The sequence below is a fragment of the Lutjanus erythropterus genome, chromosome 3 (assembly GCF_056507025.1).
Source record: "Lutjanus erythropterus isolate fLutEry1 chromosome 3, fLutEry1.hap2, whole genome shotgun sequence".
Classification (NCBI taxonomy): Eukaryota; Metazoa; Chordata; class Actinopteri; order Lutjaniformes; family Lutjanidae; genus Lutjanus; species Lutjanus erythropterus.
In genome coordinates, this window is record NC_139319.1 from 42,628,272 (window position 1) to 42,645,905 (window position 17,634).

A 17,634-nucleotide genomic window follows, 5' to 3' on the forward strand; every position below is an offset into this window, starting at 1 on the left:
ATGCTGTGCAGAGATCACCGTGCATCCCTAAACAAAACTGGGGGTTTATGAAATATGCATTTTCACTAAAAGCAGCAGATATAATTACATCTAATTTCTCTAAAGTTACCATCTTTAGCTTTAGGAATTATTGTTCAGTCACATAATACACAACCACAAACTACTTACTATAAACATCATTATAATAACAGCTCACTATGTCTCCTCCCTCTCACCTGTGCAGTCAGAAGTGTCAACAGTGGAAGAGAAACTTGAGCCATCCTCCTGTGAACACAGTGACACAATCAGTCAAACTTCAACACAGCACATGACTCTGTATTTCAGATCACCTGACTCTGTATTTCAGATCACATGACTCTGTATTTCAAGCTGCAGTCTTAGAATTTGGCAGTTTATGGATGTAATTAACACTGTGAATCTAGACATCATCTCAATGTCGATATTTCCTGGTGTGTGAATGACTTATGAACGCATCAAACATACAGTCACATTACTGATAGTGTTGCTTACACAACATGGGCTTATCATATTGAACAGTTTGGTCTTACAGCTTAGACAGACTATGAAGACAATAATTTGTTGTGTTACAATATGGCTTTAATCAGGTTATAGCTCAATGCAACAGCCCTGTAGCACCTTGACTCAGGAGATGTTGTCTAATCAGAACTATTCATGTGGCAGTGACGTGTATTACTTGTTTGATAAAACAACGAACGCTCATTCTTTATGAAAAAAGTAGGATGAAGCCAGCATCATCATCATGCTGTCCTCCTCCTCACTCAACATGCCTCCTTTTTTATGACGCACTGACAGAAACAGAGTTCAGAAGCTTCATCATAACGTTTTAACAACAGAACAGCTCACTGTGTGCATAAAGACAACTTTAGTTTTATTCATAAGTTTCTCTCTCTCTCTGTCTCAGTCATGCTCTCTCTCTCTATTCATGGTAGGACAGATGAGAAAAATCAGTTTCATGTCAATAAAAACGTGTCCCGGTGTGTAAAAATCGTAGTTGTCCAGACTCACCTGATGTACCTGACGTCAGAGCACATACAGGCCGCTAAATAGCCACTAACTGTTAGCGAACGTAACATTAGCCATTAGCTAATCACCATGGTGAAGTTTGAGCACATCGACACACAGTTAGCTCTTTTTGCATTACTTTAACTTATGTGTTAAAACCGTATGCAAGTAAAATGAACAGCACATTATTATACTGGAAGCAAAAATAACTCAAAACTCACCATGTCCCAGTTTTAACCCCGCAGTGATGCGTGTTTGTGGAGCATCGGGCTGGTCTGAGCCTGACGACGGAGCAGGTGTGGAGACCAAACAGGAGCGCTGGGTTTTGTGACGCAACACACACGAGAGTAACTCCGCACACAGTTATAAAGAGCAAAAGAGATACTGTAGGGCCAAAATATTTACAAATCAATACATAAAAATGGTAACCATAAAAAAATAAACAAATACAGCTGTTTACAAGCCATTGTGATGAACAGATAATTATTATTATTTTTATTATTTAGATTTTTTATCTGAAATGACTACACAGACACGTGATCAGAGCAGGTGGCGGAGGGGGGAGAGTTTTTTTTATGTTTTTTGAGATAGTTCTTGTTAGGACCGCTGTGTTTCACACACACATTATGTTCAGCATGGCCATGATCAGAGCAGGTGGAGGAGAGGAGATGGTTCTTGTTAGAACCACTGTGTGTTTCGCACTCTGTTTCCTGGAATGCATTTCACAGCAACCGAGAGCGGAAGCAGTAAAGCAGCGAAAAGCTGTTTTAAATCCTGCTGTAGCGCTTTTAATACATCACTATATTAAGTTTTAATATTTTTTCATGGGAGAAGTAACCGTTTAGATCCCCAATCTGTAGTTAGTTTATCCAAATAACACCTGTTTGGAAGTTTGCTCTAACGTTTTCGGAGAAGTGCAGAGCCCCCTGTGAGAGCAGCGACCGGGAACAGTGGGTTGTCACAGAGCGTCGACCTACGTCATCATCCCAGGGAAGAACGCGAGCAGATGAACTTATCTGCAGGTTTTTAGAGGTTTACCACCAGCTGGTTTAATTCATTTTAGGAGATAAATGTTGGTCTGAAAAAACTGTGGCAGCCACATTAGTTTGTTTGAATGAAAAGTGACTATGTACAGAAATCACCACATTTACTAATAAATAAACGTTTTACAATGAACCGATCAGTCTACATTAAATTTTATTTTATTTTATTAAGTTAGGCAAAGATACTTAACTACTCTTCAGCATGGCCATGATCAGAGCAGAAGGAGATTCTTCTTCTTGTTAGGACCGCTGTGTGTTTCACACACACATCATGTGGGGGAAAGATACAGTCTATGGATAGATGATAGGACAGAGGTGTCTCATGAGGACCACAATTTGAACAATGTTATCCAGGCATTGTTGTGGGTGATATAAAGCCACAGGTCTACCAGCAGGTCTGAATAAAGCAGTTGGAAATCATCTGTAGCTCTAGTTCATCCATTTCATTGGTGATGGATCTGGCAATTACCAGAGGACTAACAACATCCTGCTGGACATTGCAAGACTGCAGGAGTCACAGTGGATTGTTAGCTGGCCCAGCAGGCGATGGAGGCAGAGAAGAGAGCAGAGACAGAAGCAAGGTTGCCAGGTAGGCCTCCATGCTAGCCTAAAAAATCTCTCGTCTCACAATCTGAGGAAAGAAGCTGCTCTGTAGTCTGGTGGTGTGGCACTGAATACTTCTGGATGTCTTGTCTGACGACAGCAGAGTGAACTGACTGTGTCTGGTGGGTGTTGTCTTTGAGTATCCTTTGGGCTCTGTGCAGTAACCTCACCCACTGATACTACTGATGCTCTGTGAGGCTCTGAGATGTGATGACTGAGACATGTTTGATGTGATGTTTTTTTCCCAGGAACCTAAAATTGTTCACCTGCTCTACTGAAATAATCAGCTCCTTGGTTTTGTTGACATTGAACAGTGGTGATGGACGGTGGTGTTATCAGACTGAGTGTAGGGCGGTAGACATGTGTAGACCTTGTCTGTCTTTGTTTGTCTCCTGTTGTCGCTTAAATTGTCACGTGTGTTACTTATTATGAAATGCAGCTGATGTAGCACTGTTGTCCAAGATAAATTTCCCTTTGGGGACAATAAAGTATATCCTGATCCTGATCCTGACATGTCATCCTCTGGATCTGTTGGGACTGAAGGCAAACTCTTGAGGGTCCAGGTTGGCCATATTGTTCTATGAACCAGTTTTCAAAGCAATTCATTAGAATGGGGTTGAATGCTACTGAGTGGTAGTCATTTAAATGTTGTAGGTGCAGGGACGATGGTGTCTGTGACAGTGATATGTTAAAAATGTCAGTAATAACATAAAGTAGCTGACTGGCACAAGTTTGTATACATTTTTAATAAATTCCTTCAAACCAGAGTAGTGTTAAGGTGTCAAAGTAATTGATTCTTTTGGTTGATTTAGAACATCCTTGATAGCATGTGTCTTGTTTAAAGTGGTCGCCATTGTTGTGTTCTTGCCTTTCCTCCTGGGTACTGATGTGCAGCTTGGTGCTTAACAACAGCATTACAATAGCACTGGTCCTGCCCATAGTGAAATGCAATTAGTGAGACACTTAATTGCATTTGAGAAATGTAGGCATAGTTTGCTTTGCAAAATAGTTGGCTAGTAACAGCTCAAGTTCAGTTCAAGCTTTCCCTCAATCTGATTGTTTAGCCTTCTGCTAACTAGTCATGACTTGTGATAGATGGTCATTGCAGTCGAGGCAGAGAGGATCCACTAAGTAAACTTGGAGAGTTGGGTCTTGCACACAGACGTTACGTTAGGCATAAAAATCCGCCACCCACCATGCCTTAGTTATATCAGTGTCATCATCACCACCACCACCACCATCATCATCATCATCATCATCCACTGCCTGAAATTTAATTATGTATAGGAAAATTATATATAATTCATTAAGGTAATCATACAATCAACATACAACAGCAAACAAAGAGGGGTCTCAATTTTAGTAAGTAAAAATATTCAATTTATTCACATTACTTCTATTATTGACCCAGATGGGAGATTTATCATTATTAGTGCATCTATTAATCAAACAACATTCACACTTGCTAACATCTATGGTCCCAACAGTAATGACCCTTCTTTCTTTCATAATTTCCTTTCCTTATTACAGGATTCAACAAATGTCATATTAGCTGGAGACTTCAATACTGTTATCAACCCCACAATTGACCGCTCAAGTATCTCTGGCAGCTCTCGAAACTGGCGCTCCACTGAAATTCTAAAACAATACATGGAGGATTATGGACTTGGCGATAGTTGGAGAATGAGAAACCCATCCCTGACAGAATACATATATTTCTCCCCCCTCCATCATTCTCACTCCAGAATAGATTTTTTCCTTGTAAGTAAATCATTCACCAAACACATCCAAGAGAACATTATCCATCCAATTATAATCAGTGATCACGCTCCAGTTTCACTACTGATAAATACTCACACACATATCAAATATCCTACAAGATGGCGCTTTAACACATCACTTTTAGATGATCCCGATTTCACCTCTATGATCCAAAGAGAGTGGGCATCCTTTTTGGAGACGAACGACTCTCCGGAAATCTCACCATCATTACTATGGGAAACAGGTAAAACAGTAATAAGAGGTAAAATCATATCATATTCATCATACAAGAAAAAACAACAACAAGAACTGGAAAATACACTTGAACAACAAATCAAACATTTAACAACCCAATATACCAACAACCCCAGTGAACAAATACAAAAGGAACTGAACCAACTTAAAACATATCATATCACAAAATATCATACACAAAAAAACACAGTTCCTTATTCAACAACTCAAGTATGAAAACTTAAACTATAGCAATAAATCAAGTAAACTCCTGGTTAATCTACTTCAACACAAAAAAGAGAGAGCAATTATCCCGTCCATACTGAACTCTTCAGGCAACATCACCCAGAACCCACAGGAAATCAATAATGTCTTTCACCAGTTTTACAGCAATCTATATTCCACAGACCACAAACCGAACCAATCAGAAATAGATACATTTTTAAATAACCTGGAATTACCGACACTAACTAAAGAACAAGCAAAGATATTAGTTGCACCCCTTACTGTTGAAGAACTCAAGAAAGCCCTCAATAAAATGCCAAACAATTAATCACCTGGACCCGATGGATTCCCGCCCGAATTCTACAAACATTTCTGGAACATCTTATCATCATTATTTTACAGAATAACCACAGAAATAAAAGCTACCTCCACCATACCCCCGTATATGAATACTGCTGTTATGACACTCCTACTTAAACCCAATAAAGACCGAACCCACCCCTCCAGCTACCGTCCTCTCTCATTAATCAACACAGACTTAAAAATTATAACCAAAACACTTGCAAACAGAATAGAGACAGTCACTCCTATACTTATCCATCCAGACCAGACAGGATTCATCAAAACCAGATACGCCTCAGATAACATGCGTAGACTTTTCAATTTAATCGATATTTACAACAAAAACAAAATAAAGCCGTAATTGTATCATTAGATGCTGAAAATGCATTTGACAAAGTAAACTGGACATTTCTGTATAGCACCCTACATAAGTTTGGTTTCGGAGAGTCGTTCATCCACTGGATAAGAACACTGTACACTTCACCCAGGGCCACAGTTATGACAAACGGGATCACCTCACCAAACTTCACACTTCACCAGGGAACCAGACAAGGATGTCCACTCTCTCCATCCCTCTTTGCCATTTTCATTAAATCACTTGCAGCAGCAGTAAGACAAAACAATAACACTGAAGGAATCCAGGATACTGACTCACAACATAAAATTAGTTAATACGCAGATGATTTATTATTACACTTACAACACCCCGCTATGTCACTATGGGAAACCTTTAACATTATTAACAACTTCTCCACAATTTCCCACTATACAATAAACTGGAACAAGTCAACTGTACTACCATTGTCGGAGGACTCCTGGGATTCTGCAGCCCAAGATCTTTCACTCCCACTTAATATAAAATACTTAGGAATTAATATCTTCTCCAGGCTGTCAGAGTTATTCAACCTCAATTACACTCCATTGCTTAAAAAAAGATGATTTCCAACGCTGGACCAAGCTCCCACTCACTCTCATAGGACGAATAGCTACAGTCAAAATGAAAACCTTACCTCAGATTAATTACCTCTTCTCTATGATCCCCACCACCGCAACTGATAAATGGTTTAAAGCACTGGACTCATTAACAACTCAATTTTATTGGAACAACAAAAACCCCAAAATTTCACTCTCAACATTACAAAATTGAAAATCACACGGTGGCTTAGAGGCACCAAACTTTCTTCACTACTACCTAGCAAATCAACTACAATATTTATTTAAATGGACAAACAAGCACAGCTACAATAACCCATGGATTGAGCTAGAACAAAATCAATGCAGAACAACCTCAATTGCAGACCTCCCCTTCCTACCACAATCAATCAAGAAAATGAATAACTGTCAGAATATCATAATCCATACGACTCTGGCAGCCTGGTGGAAAACCAATAAAATCACTAAATCATCACTTGCACCATGTAGATACCCACCAATTTGGCACAACCCAGACTTCCAGTTGTACAACACCCCTATTTTCTTTCCATCATGGCAACAAAAAGGAATCACTCATCTCCATCACCTGTTTCAAAATAACCAATTCATATCCTTCAATACTTTAATCCAGGAGTATGGGGTTGGGAGAGATCAGTTCCTCCACTACCAACAATTAAAATCCATAATCAAATCCAAGATTAATATAACTAACAACCCGCTACAACCATCTAAATTAAGCAAGGAGATTATAGAAATCACAAATTAAAAGAAAATCACATCAAAACTTTATAAATCTATATCCAACTCAAACACCTCCACAAGTCTCCCAATCACAAAATGGGAAAACGACTTGTCTGTCTCTCCCAACCCTGACTTCTGGATACAAATCAATAAAAACATTTTCTCTATAACCACACATACAAATTTGCAACTCATACAATATAAAACCATCCACACAACCCATATCACTCAGAGTAAAATGTTTAAAATGGGATTGGCAAACACAGACACCTGTTCACAGTGCACACTGGGTAGCACAGATTTTTTTTCCCTTTCTTCTCTTTTCTTTCTTTTTCTCTCTCTTTTTCCTCTGTTTTTTTCCCCATCTCCTTCTCCCTTCTTTCTCTTCTAAGCCTTACCAAAACAAGAAGGGAGGAGGAACATATGAGAGGAACATATATAGACAGACACAGAATGGTCCCCCTCTTTTTTTTTTTTTACCCTAACCCCGCTTTGTCCACCACCACCACACACACAAACACACACACACACACACACACACAGCCACAAATGTCTGTCATATATTTATGTACCTATTAGGTTTAATGTTAGTTGTTGTTTTGTCTCTGTGTTATTTGTTGTTTGTGTTGGTCTATTGTCATATCCTTTTTGAGTTGTTTACGCACTTGCCTTGTCTTGTCGTCACTTGTACTGTAATTACACATTAAATTAAAAAAAAAAAAAAAAAAAAAAAAAGGTAATCATAATTTATTTAATATTTTGTGGTCTTAAATTGATTTTTAAATATAGAAATAATATGTACATCATACACAAATATAGAAAGTTATGTTTTTAGTTTTTAATATCTGTTTTTTAACTGCCTTTCATCCCTTTATTTTAATGTCTGAGTAATACTTGCAGTTACAAATGTTGGCCAAAGGGGGCACAATTCAAATTTTTACACACACTTTGTTATTACATGTGTTGGCCAGAGAGGGTGCACTTCTTAAAACTGATACACACTCAATTTTAAAAATCCCTCCTTCTTGGGACCATCCCATTTTTTCTAGATTTCACCATCAGGCATGCTAATGAGCCATTCTCTACCAGATGTAATGGTTTTCCTTATTAGGACCATGGTTTTGGTCCCAACTTGTCCATTGGTACTAATATGGAAGGTACTTTTATGGGTTGATGTCTCAAGAAGGGTAGTAATACAAGAATTCACAGAAATACACACGAACACACACTGTGATACAGACTGTGATACAGACAGACAGACAGACACTCACACACACACACACACACTGTGATCCAGACTGTGATACAGACAAACACACACACACACACACACACACACACACACACACACTGTGATACAGACACACACACACACACACACACACACACACACACACACTGTGATACAGACTGTGATACAGACACACACACACACACACACACACTGTGATACAAACTGTGATACAGACAGACACTCACACACACACACACACACTGTGATCCAGACTGTGATACAGACAGACACACACACACACACACTGTGATCCAGACTGTAATCCAGACACACATTCTTGTACTTGCTACATAGTAAGGACCGAGTCAAACAACCCACAAAGTGAGAACCGGCATTTCTAGACCACATATCAACACAAAGAAAGTATTTCTGAACATCATTTTAGTTCAAGTCTGAGATTTTGTGGATATTTCTCTTCTTCCATAAAAGAAAAGTTTTAGTAGTGTGAAAGGACTGATATCTGCAACTGAACGCAGACTGAGAACATTCATATTAACACCTGGACTTACCCACATCATGTTCACTTTCCTCATCAGCATCATAGTCATCATGTTTAGTAGTTGCACCCTTCTTTCGCCTATCAGCAGGGGATTTTCTTGTGATCAAGTGTTGCTCCTCTCCATCTGAAAAAAAAAAAATGTTTTATTAAAATGTAAGTTTTAAAATGTGAGAGGGTTTACACTAGCACAGTGAAAGAGTACTGAACTCTGTCTGAGACCATTTCTAGTTTTGACAGTGCCTGGACTCACCCCCGTCATCATCAGCAGGGGGGCTTTCGGGGGTCTGTGGTTGCTCCTCTTCATCTATGAAAAAATATTTTTAGTCAAGTGAAAACACTAATATCTCCATGTATATCGTCTGAGAAAGATGACACTTGCACAGTGAAACAGTACTGAACTCAGACTGAGAACATTTCTTGTGTTGGTAATGGACTTACCCACATCACTTTCACTCCTAGCATCATTCCTTCTTTTAGTAACAGTCTTCTTTTGTCTCTCAACAGGTGAGCTTGTGGTGGACAGGTGATCCAGATCTCCATCTGATAAGAAAGCATAACTTGAGCTGAAAAAACTGCACTCATTGTTTAGGAAGGTTACCTTTTAATCAAGATAACCTCTTACATAATTTGTTTTAGTCTTACACTTAAAAACTGTAAGTTGAGCTTTAAGCCTTTTAAAATGAATTTCCTGAGTATAGAGATTTAAAAACTTTTCAATTTTAAGTGTGAGCTTAAATGCACTAATATGGAATTTCTTGTGTAAATATGATCACACATATTACTTACCATCATTAACTTCCACTGGTCTGTCTGCATTTGATGTCTGTCCCTCTTTGCCTCTTCTTGAGCCTGTGGTTGCAGAGGGTTCGTGTCTTTCATCTATGAAAATGTTCACAGGGGGAAATTAGAAGGCTTTTAACACTGCATTAAAAATCAGAATTAACAAGTTCATAGATGCTTCAATACACCACTTTGTGTATTCCTCATAGGAAATTTGCTTTGAAAAATTTGGTGTCGTTTGTTTTAGTTACTAACTGTACTCAAATACCAATAATGACTAGAAAAATAAAAGTGCAATAAAACCTTCTATCAACATACCAAAGACTACAGAGTCCAGTGTCTTCAGGCTCTTCCCTTTTAGAGATTCTGCTCCTTGCTCCATTGCGAACAGAAGTTTTCCAGTCTTGGCCACCTGAAAGGTTTTGTCTGTTTGGTGATAATATTCACAGTGGACTCTTATGTCATGACCCATAAAACGGGCTACTTGTTCTAGTTCTTGATGATCAAGGTGGAGAAGCTGGCATAAAGTAGCAACATGCTTTCTGAGTTTTGTCGACCTCAGGAGTTCTGGGTTGCTTGCCTTGCTCTCTACAGCATATTTCCAGAGGCAATCACATCCACGGATGTTAGTTGTTGTCCCAATTCTAACAAACAGATATGGGTTGTTATCAAGTATGCCAACGTCACTCCTTTTTTTGATCAGGAAATCAAGAGAGGCTCTTGTGCACTCAAGAAGCAGAATAGGCACTTTTCGACCTCTCTTCCCACGTGTCACAATCCGTGTCAGCCTGTGGCTCATTTGTTTTTCCATGGGTGATAATGTATCATAAATGTCTTTATTCACCGGGCCAGTATCTGCGTTTAGATAAGTCTCTAAGGTCAGCCGTGATGCCTCTCCTTCCCTCTTCTTGTTGAAGACAATAATTTGTGCAAGAAGGCTCTCACATAGCCTTTTGTATGCCATGACGCTCACACACTTCTTCAACTCCGCCTTTGACTCATCCTCAATCTTCCTCAAATAGTTCTGCAGAGTAATAACATCCTCAGTCAAAGGCACACAGTCTTCTTTGTGCCATCGCCTTTGTTCCATTGTACTGTGAGCATTTGTTGACACATAACTGGACCAAGAGCTTTCCAACAACTCTTTAAACTTCTTGGCTTTCTTTTCACCCAAAACATCTGAAGTCATCAAACAATGTCCAATCCAGGCTTCTGTTGCCCCTTTCAGAGAAAATCCAATTTTAACTGCAGTGGATGGCTTTCCATATTCGGTGGTGCTCGTGCTATAATTTGACACTCCTCTGGCTGCTTTTACTGTCAAATCAAATTTTGTTGGATCACACAGATCTTTCAGACCTTTGACACTCTTGTCAATTTCCTTTGCAGCCAACACAAACCGCCCAAGTTCCCTCATTTTTTGGGCGATGTGTTGAGACTGTTCACGGCCCTTTCGTGCAAATAATGTATCTCCATATTTGCATATCATCAAGTCACTTCTGATCTGAGAGGTTACCTTATCTTGCAACATGGTATAAATGAGATTTTGGATTCCTTCTGCGGACTCCCTGATTGGAAGGAGTTGTGATGAAGCTTTTTGGATTCTTCCTCTTTTGCTGCTCTCTGTGTCCACTTTTCTAACTCTACATGCTTTCTGATGTCGCCAGAGTTCAGTCCTCTTGAACATGGTGTAACAGTGCTGGCAGGGTAGATAGTCATTCACAGATGCCTTCTCAGAGGGCCGTTTCCAAGTCACAATCTCCCCAGTGCCTTCTTCCAAGACCTTCAGGTTATGTTGCCAGTTACCCTTATTGTGAAGGGCTTCCAGCAGCACCTTCCTTTTTTTGGATCCAACTGGAAAACTAAAGGTGTGGGCAACATCAGCTTCATCCTCATGTTTTCTTTGTAAATGTCTTGCAATCTTCACATTTGACTTTCCACAATGTACACAGTATTGGGCTTTGCCCCGAGTCCTTTCACCTTTCTTTTGGCTTGTGTTAACAGTAACTTTTTGCCTCTTGTCACCACCTTGCTGCTTCTTTCCTCCTTTCAATCTGTCAGGTGGATGGGGTGACTTGCCTCTGGTCCTTAGGTCCACAGCTTCTAGTTCCTCATGTCCCTGGATGATTGGCAACAGTGATCTTTCTCTGGGATTCTGTGCCTGGGTGATTGCTTCTCCTTCTCTGAAAGTGCCTCATTGTCACTGGTTGATGGTGTTGATGAGGGCTGGTATTCTTCACCAGATCCACTGTTGCTGGATAAGTCTCCATCTTCATCATGTGCATCTGATGAGGGTGAGTGGTTTTTGTCAGATCCATCCTGGAAGGATAACAGCAACTTTTTGGACGGCTCTGACTTTGAAGTTTCAGCTTTCAGAGGGGGGATCCCATGATCAGTGGTTGATGAGTCCAGTGCAGCAAACACAGACTGACAACACTCGTCTACAAGGAGCCCATCATGGTCACGTGTTGAGGCGGGCTGGTCACTGATGGATCCACTGAGGGAACTTAACTCCATTTCAATAGACAAGTCCATCTTGGAGAACAGATGGACAGAAAGAGGGAAAAAAACATGTCATTCACTCACAGGGATTAATATAAATGACCCACAGGGCTGCTGAAATTTTGCCTTTAAAACAGTAAAAACTAACACACAGTTTTACATTATTATGTTTCAATACTGGTGTTCAGTCTGTGATTTTTGTGAGATCATCATGTTAATTACTGCTTCAACATCAACACCTTATAAATGCCCAGTTAAGGCAGCCGCTGCCTGTCACTCATGTAAGCATGTTAGCAGCACTGCAGCCAGGATAGTACATAGCTGGATGAACACAGTGTAGGAGTGATTTAAGTGAATCTCTTCTGGTGTGAACATAAACCAAGAGATCAATTAAATCAGCCTACAGTGTTACTGACTAGCTGCGATATTTGTTTTTACAGTAATCATAATATTGTCATTAAATTAAACAATCATTGAATGACTGCTTACAGGACTTCATAGTATAGTAGTTTGTAATTGTATTTAGATATTTTCCATTATTTACACATGGTATGGAGTAGACAGCAGGTCTAGGTATCAGTGAACTAGAATGCAGTTTTAAGTTAAATAAATTTGCATCAGATTGGTTCATTTTCTTCATTACTACATCTGATTCTTGATTGTTGGACCAGTGGTTATATTGATAAGGTACTATGACTTAAGCAATGTGGAATGAAAATGGAATCAACTGTTAAATGCGTAGCACCATGGACTTTTCTGAATGCAGATTTGTCACAGTTTTTTTTTCTGTTAACACAGTTTATGCGAGCATCACCAAGAAGACTTTTTAATTCCCTCTTAAGATCAATATGAAGAAATATTTAAGACCTATATATGTACAGGAAAAAAGTACAAAGGAAATACAGTCAGAAAAGCACAATATGAAATATCAGTTGAATGATAGTGTCATCTGTAGCAGTACTATAGCACAAAATATTTGGACCAGTGAAAGAAAGAGCGACAACATGGAACCAACGCAAACTGCGCTTCCAAAACATTCATGAAAAAAAATAAATAAATTTTGAAGCTGCAGCATTTCAATGAGCATTAAGTAATGTTACATGGACATAATTAAATACTGTTTAAACCTATTTTAGACCTAGTTCACAATACCTTAATGCAGGGGTGTCAAACTCAATCATAGAAGGGGACAAAATTTAAAACACAGTCTAAAGTCGCGGGCCAAACAGGATTAACATTTATTGAAAATCTAAAATTGTCTAAAACTGACTGTTTTATTCATTAATATGAATTTGAACAGCCAGACTGCAACAACTTTTTCCTCAATAAAATATATAAGATTTATTTTTTTTCTTCAACAATAACAAAGGAAAACAATGAATATTTCAGCTCAGAATATTTAAGCTCACATTTCCAGGTGGGGGTTACATTTGAAAATGCTTGCTTTTTGTCTGGACACAAGATATAACACACCTTAATCATGCAAACCCTCAATGGCAGTGCATTTGGCATAAAATATATGCTCATGTAATAATATTGAAAACCCATCAGCCCATCAGGTACAGATGAACATACTGACCTGCTCAATTTAACATTAAGGCCAAAACGCACTGAGATCTTCAATAGAAAAGTCAACTGTAGCTTCTATGGTTCACTGCAGGCTTCAGATTTAAAATTTAACACCACAGAACCAGCAGTATTTTAGGAAGAGGTTAAACTGCACACTGACACACACTGAGGAGATGAAGAGGAGAGAGAGTCTGGACTCTTCATCATCACTTACAATAATGCAGCAATTAAGTATTTAAAAGTACACAAATCAGACTTGGAGCAAAAAAAATCTCGCACCACAGAAGTGTACATTAATATTATGATTCATGATCATAAAAAGTTTTTAGAAGTCGACACATCTGTCTATATTCACATGCTCTCTCTCTCTCTCTCTCTTATTTTTATTTTTACCTGGTTTCAGGTGGAGCTGCAGTTCATCTCCCTCCTCATATACTTGTGTTTCTTTGCACTGAGTCAGTTGTCTAAACAGACAAACCTGTTTACATTGTCGTTTGACAGAAACTCGCGTCTTCACGACTGCGAGCTGATTTATTTCTCGAGGTGCGCAGTAGCTGTCGCAGTGCATTGTGGGATTTGCAGTATGAGTGGTGGGAGTGCTGTTCATAATAAACACATGAAATTATCCCGTCTATAATTGAGTTTGACACATGCGTTACATGAACATAAACACAAATACTGTTTAAACGTATTTTAGACCTAGTTCACAATACTTTAATGTTTTTAAGTCTTGTTAAGATCTAAAATTTTGATTTCAATATTTTACACTGTTTTAGACATGTGATTTGCATTTACAACTTTCTAATCACATTTGCTTTTTGAATTTTGCATTTGCATTTGCATTTTCATTTTCTGAATGTCTGTTTCTGCCGTCCGCAACTGTCAGTAAAGTTGGAGTTATAAAACTAAAACGGCGTCAGCCACGTTTCCAATTATCTCCGTTTTCGGTGCTAAAACACCGCGGTGCTGTGGGCACGAGGTGGAAACTCAGCAGAGCTTGCAGCATTTATCATTAATGACAGCAGGTGAAAATAAAATAACATTTCTTACCTGAGCTATGGTGCATGCTGCATGCCTCGCTTCACATTTCTTGTGGTGAATCCTCAAAATGTCCAAACGTCTTTTAAATCTCTCCATCCGTGTCTCTCATTTAACAGGTGAACACTCATCCACAATCTCCGCTGGTGAACTCCTCACCTCGGGCATGGAGAGCTCTGATTGGCTGCTGTTGATGAGTCGTTAATTAGCTGCGGCCTCAGGTCTGCTTCTGCTTCTCCAGGACCACTCTAAAACTCTGTTAACCCTTTCAGTAGTCTGCCTTTCTGAAGAAGGTTGACCCTAAAACATGAACATATTTTCACACAATTCCTACAATTAGACAAAGTAAACTTAATTAAAACAAGACATTTTGTGTATATTCATAAATATGAATAAAAATATAATATGAATGTATTTTTTTTCCACATTCAGTCTTGATTATAAAATTCTCCATCATCATATTCAGGATTTTAACCCTTTGACTGCCAGATCTTATCTTTTGAGATTTTGTTATTATGAGAAAACAGAACAAACTTGTCAGAGGAGCAAGAGAAGGCTGCATCAGGCTGAAATAGCTTGCTGTTACAGATTCTAACTGGTTTGGCTGACTGGAGTTAATAAATTAAATAAAAAAAATAAATTATCTTCTTATCTTGACAAAATGAAGGCAACATATTTATTTATTTATTTATTTACCAAGCATAAAAACAGGTGTATAAGTGACTTTTATCTTTGAATAGTGGGTGGTAAAAGGCTGTCTACACTTATGAAGTTTAATGTCCTATAAACAACTGTGTGAAGCCTGCATGCATGTGCTCCAGCTGTGTCTGCAGCTAATGAAAGCAAATAGACAACTGATGATCTGCTACTCCTATATGCTGTATGGAAAAGAAACAGGCAGGTTCATTGGTGGGTGCTGATTTGATGTGTTTTCAGTTTTTACAGACCAAACTGACCAAACCGACAACAGCAGATGTTGAAGCACAATGTACAGATACACACAGTATGAGCACAGATCAGTAGAATAAAAGATTCACTAACTTTGTTGTCTTTCCTCTGGATGGAACAGAGGATGATGTTTGTTTGACTCTGACTGACACAGAGTCTGAGGACAGTGAGCTTGGTGAGACTAACAGCACAGCAACAGCTCTGATGAAGAGTTTTTGGGAGTCAGAGAACACACAGCTACACGCTGTATTAAATATGTAAAATTACTGTGTTATTTTAAAAGGTTTAATGTAAACCTGAACCCGGTCTGAGTTAATGTACCTATATGATGAGTGTTTCTCTTTTGTCAAGGATTTTTTTTCATGCTCTATGATTTGCGCCTCATTCTTATATTCATACAACCACACAGCCATAACCATACACACACACTGCACCAACAGACTTGGTGGTCTTGGATAAAATAACTGACACTGTAACAAAATAACAGACAAAAGCAACAACAAACAGATAACCAGCATTTATGTCAAGCATGCAGGGTCCAAAAACAAGGTGGGCCTTCCAGAGGGCCCCCTGAACAGTGGGCCCAGGGTGACTGCCCCCTCGCCGGTGCATCTTGTCAACCCTTTCAGTTTTCTGTCTTTCTAAAGAAAGGTGACTTAAATCATGAACAGTTTTTCATGCAAGTCCTAAAACTAGATAAAGTCAAATGAATTAATGATAATTCTATGAACTATTAAGTTAAAACAGAAACAGAATAGAGAATAAAGGAGTTTGAACATGCCACACTGGCTGGTCTGAGTATTTCAGAAACTGCGGATCTATTTGGATTTTCACACACAGCCATCTACCTGAGTGTTGCTGACCATGTCCATGCCTTTATGACCACAGTGTACCTATCTTCTGATGGCTACTTCCAGTTGGATAATGTGCCTCATCACAAATTAATCTCAAACTGGTTTCTAGAAGGTGACAATAAGTTCACCGTACTCCAGTGTTCAAGTTCAAGTTTATTGTCATGAGTATAAAGTACAGTGTACCATAGGCAATGAAATAGTTTGCCCCAGCACTCTCTTAGCTCATAATAAATAACATTAATAAATAAATAATTAAAAATACAATAATAACAATAAAGAATATAATATATAATTAAGTCTAAGAATCAAAGAAAATTAGACCTCAGCCCTTCTAGCTGAAGTGTTGTTCAGGAGCCTTGTTGCCTTACAGTCACCAGATGGTCAAGTGTATCTAATAAAGTGGTCAGGGAGTATATATAAATATACATAATTTAAATAAATATAAAGAAAATACATCAGTACGTTTTCTGAAAATTTCCAGACCAAAAGTTCATAGTTCAATGAATTAACATAAAAGAGCCTTCATCAGTAAGTTATATCAATTTAGTAATTATTTTTTTGTTGTTTATCCAGCAAAGATGCACCTGCTGTTATAATATTATGTAGAAATAGTTGACATTGTGTTTTTTTCTCATGTCTTTAAGGAATATAACTGTATTTATACAATGAAATTATATTTCACAATTAAAAAGAGATCAGCCATTTAAAAATAGCTCAGTTCATAAAGAAATGGGAAACTTTTATTTCTCAGCTATAAATGTAACTACTTAAATTAATTCTGTTAACATGGCAAAACTATCCATTTAATTTCTGGTTATGCCTCTGATCACAACACAGCAGGCTTTACTCTTTCATGATGAAGAGATGATCCAAGATGGTGCCTGTGTGTGTGGCCTGCTGTGTGTCTCTGCTAGCATTGTGTGTGTTTGTGCTGTTTCTATCACTTGTTACTTATAATGTCAACTCTCTACTGGTGTAGAACACTGATGGCAGTGCCCTCCTATATATATATATATATATATATATATATATATATATATATATATATATATATGTATATATTGTGATATGTTTGACAGACAATGAAACAGAGAGGAGACATTCAGAACTTTTTCATTAATAAGAAGTCAGTAGGTCAGTGCAGGTCAGACTGACAGCACTGACAGCTACAGACAGGGCCAGGGTCAGTCTGACTGCAGTCAGGGACCATCATGTGTTGTAGAGCCAGAGCAGCAACCATGAACCTCC

The 17,634-nt window shown here is 38.5% G+C and overlaps 1 protein-coding gene across 1 annotated transcript; it reads right to left on the minus strand.

Annotated features, from left to right (window-relative positions):
- Window positions 1-232: 232 nt before the first annotated feature.
- Window positions 233-10,869, minus strand: LOC146330800 (uncharacterized). The gene is made up of 7 exons (XM_084711717.1): window positions 9,797-10,869; window positions 9,485-9,577; window positions 9,137-9,238; window positions 8,949-9,002; window positions 8,709-8,822; window positions 1,245-1,304; window positions 233-264 (listed from the first exon to the last, which is right to left on the minus strand). Exons 1-7 carry the CDS (start codon window positions 10,665-10,667, stop codon window positions 233-235), a joined length of 1,326 nt encoding a protein of 441 aa, XP_084567843.1. The 5' UTR covers window positions 10,668-10,869.
- Between the last annotated feature and the right edge of the window lie 6,765 nt (window positions 10,870-17,634).

Excerpts from the sequence above, each read along its gene's own strand:
- LOC146330800 (XM_084711717.1), bottom strand. The coding sequence starts at position 10,667 with ATGACTTCAGATGTTTTGGGTGAAAAGAAAGCCAAGAAGTTTAAAGAG. Across the intron at positions 9,003-9,136 it reads TAGGAGTGAAAGTGATGTGG|ATGAAGAGGAGCAACCACAG; the intron begins GTAAGTCCATTA and ends ATTTTTTCATAG. Across the intron at positions 265-1,244 it reads GGGGTTAAAACTGGGACATG|GAGGATGGCTCAAGTTTCTC; the intron begins GTGAGTTTTGAG and ends CTGTGTTCACAG.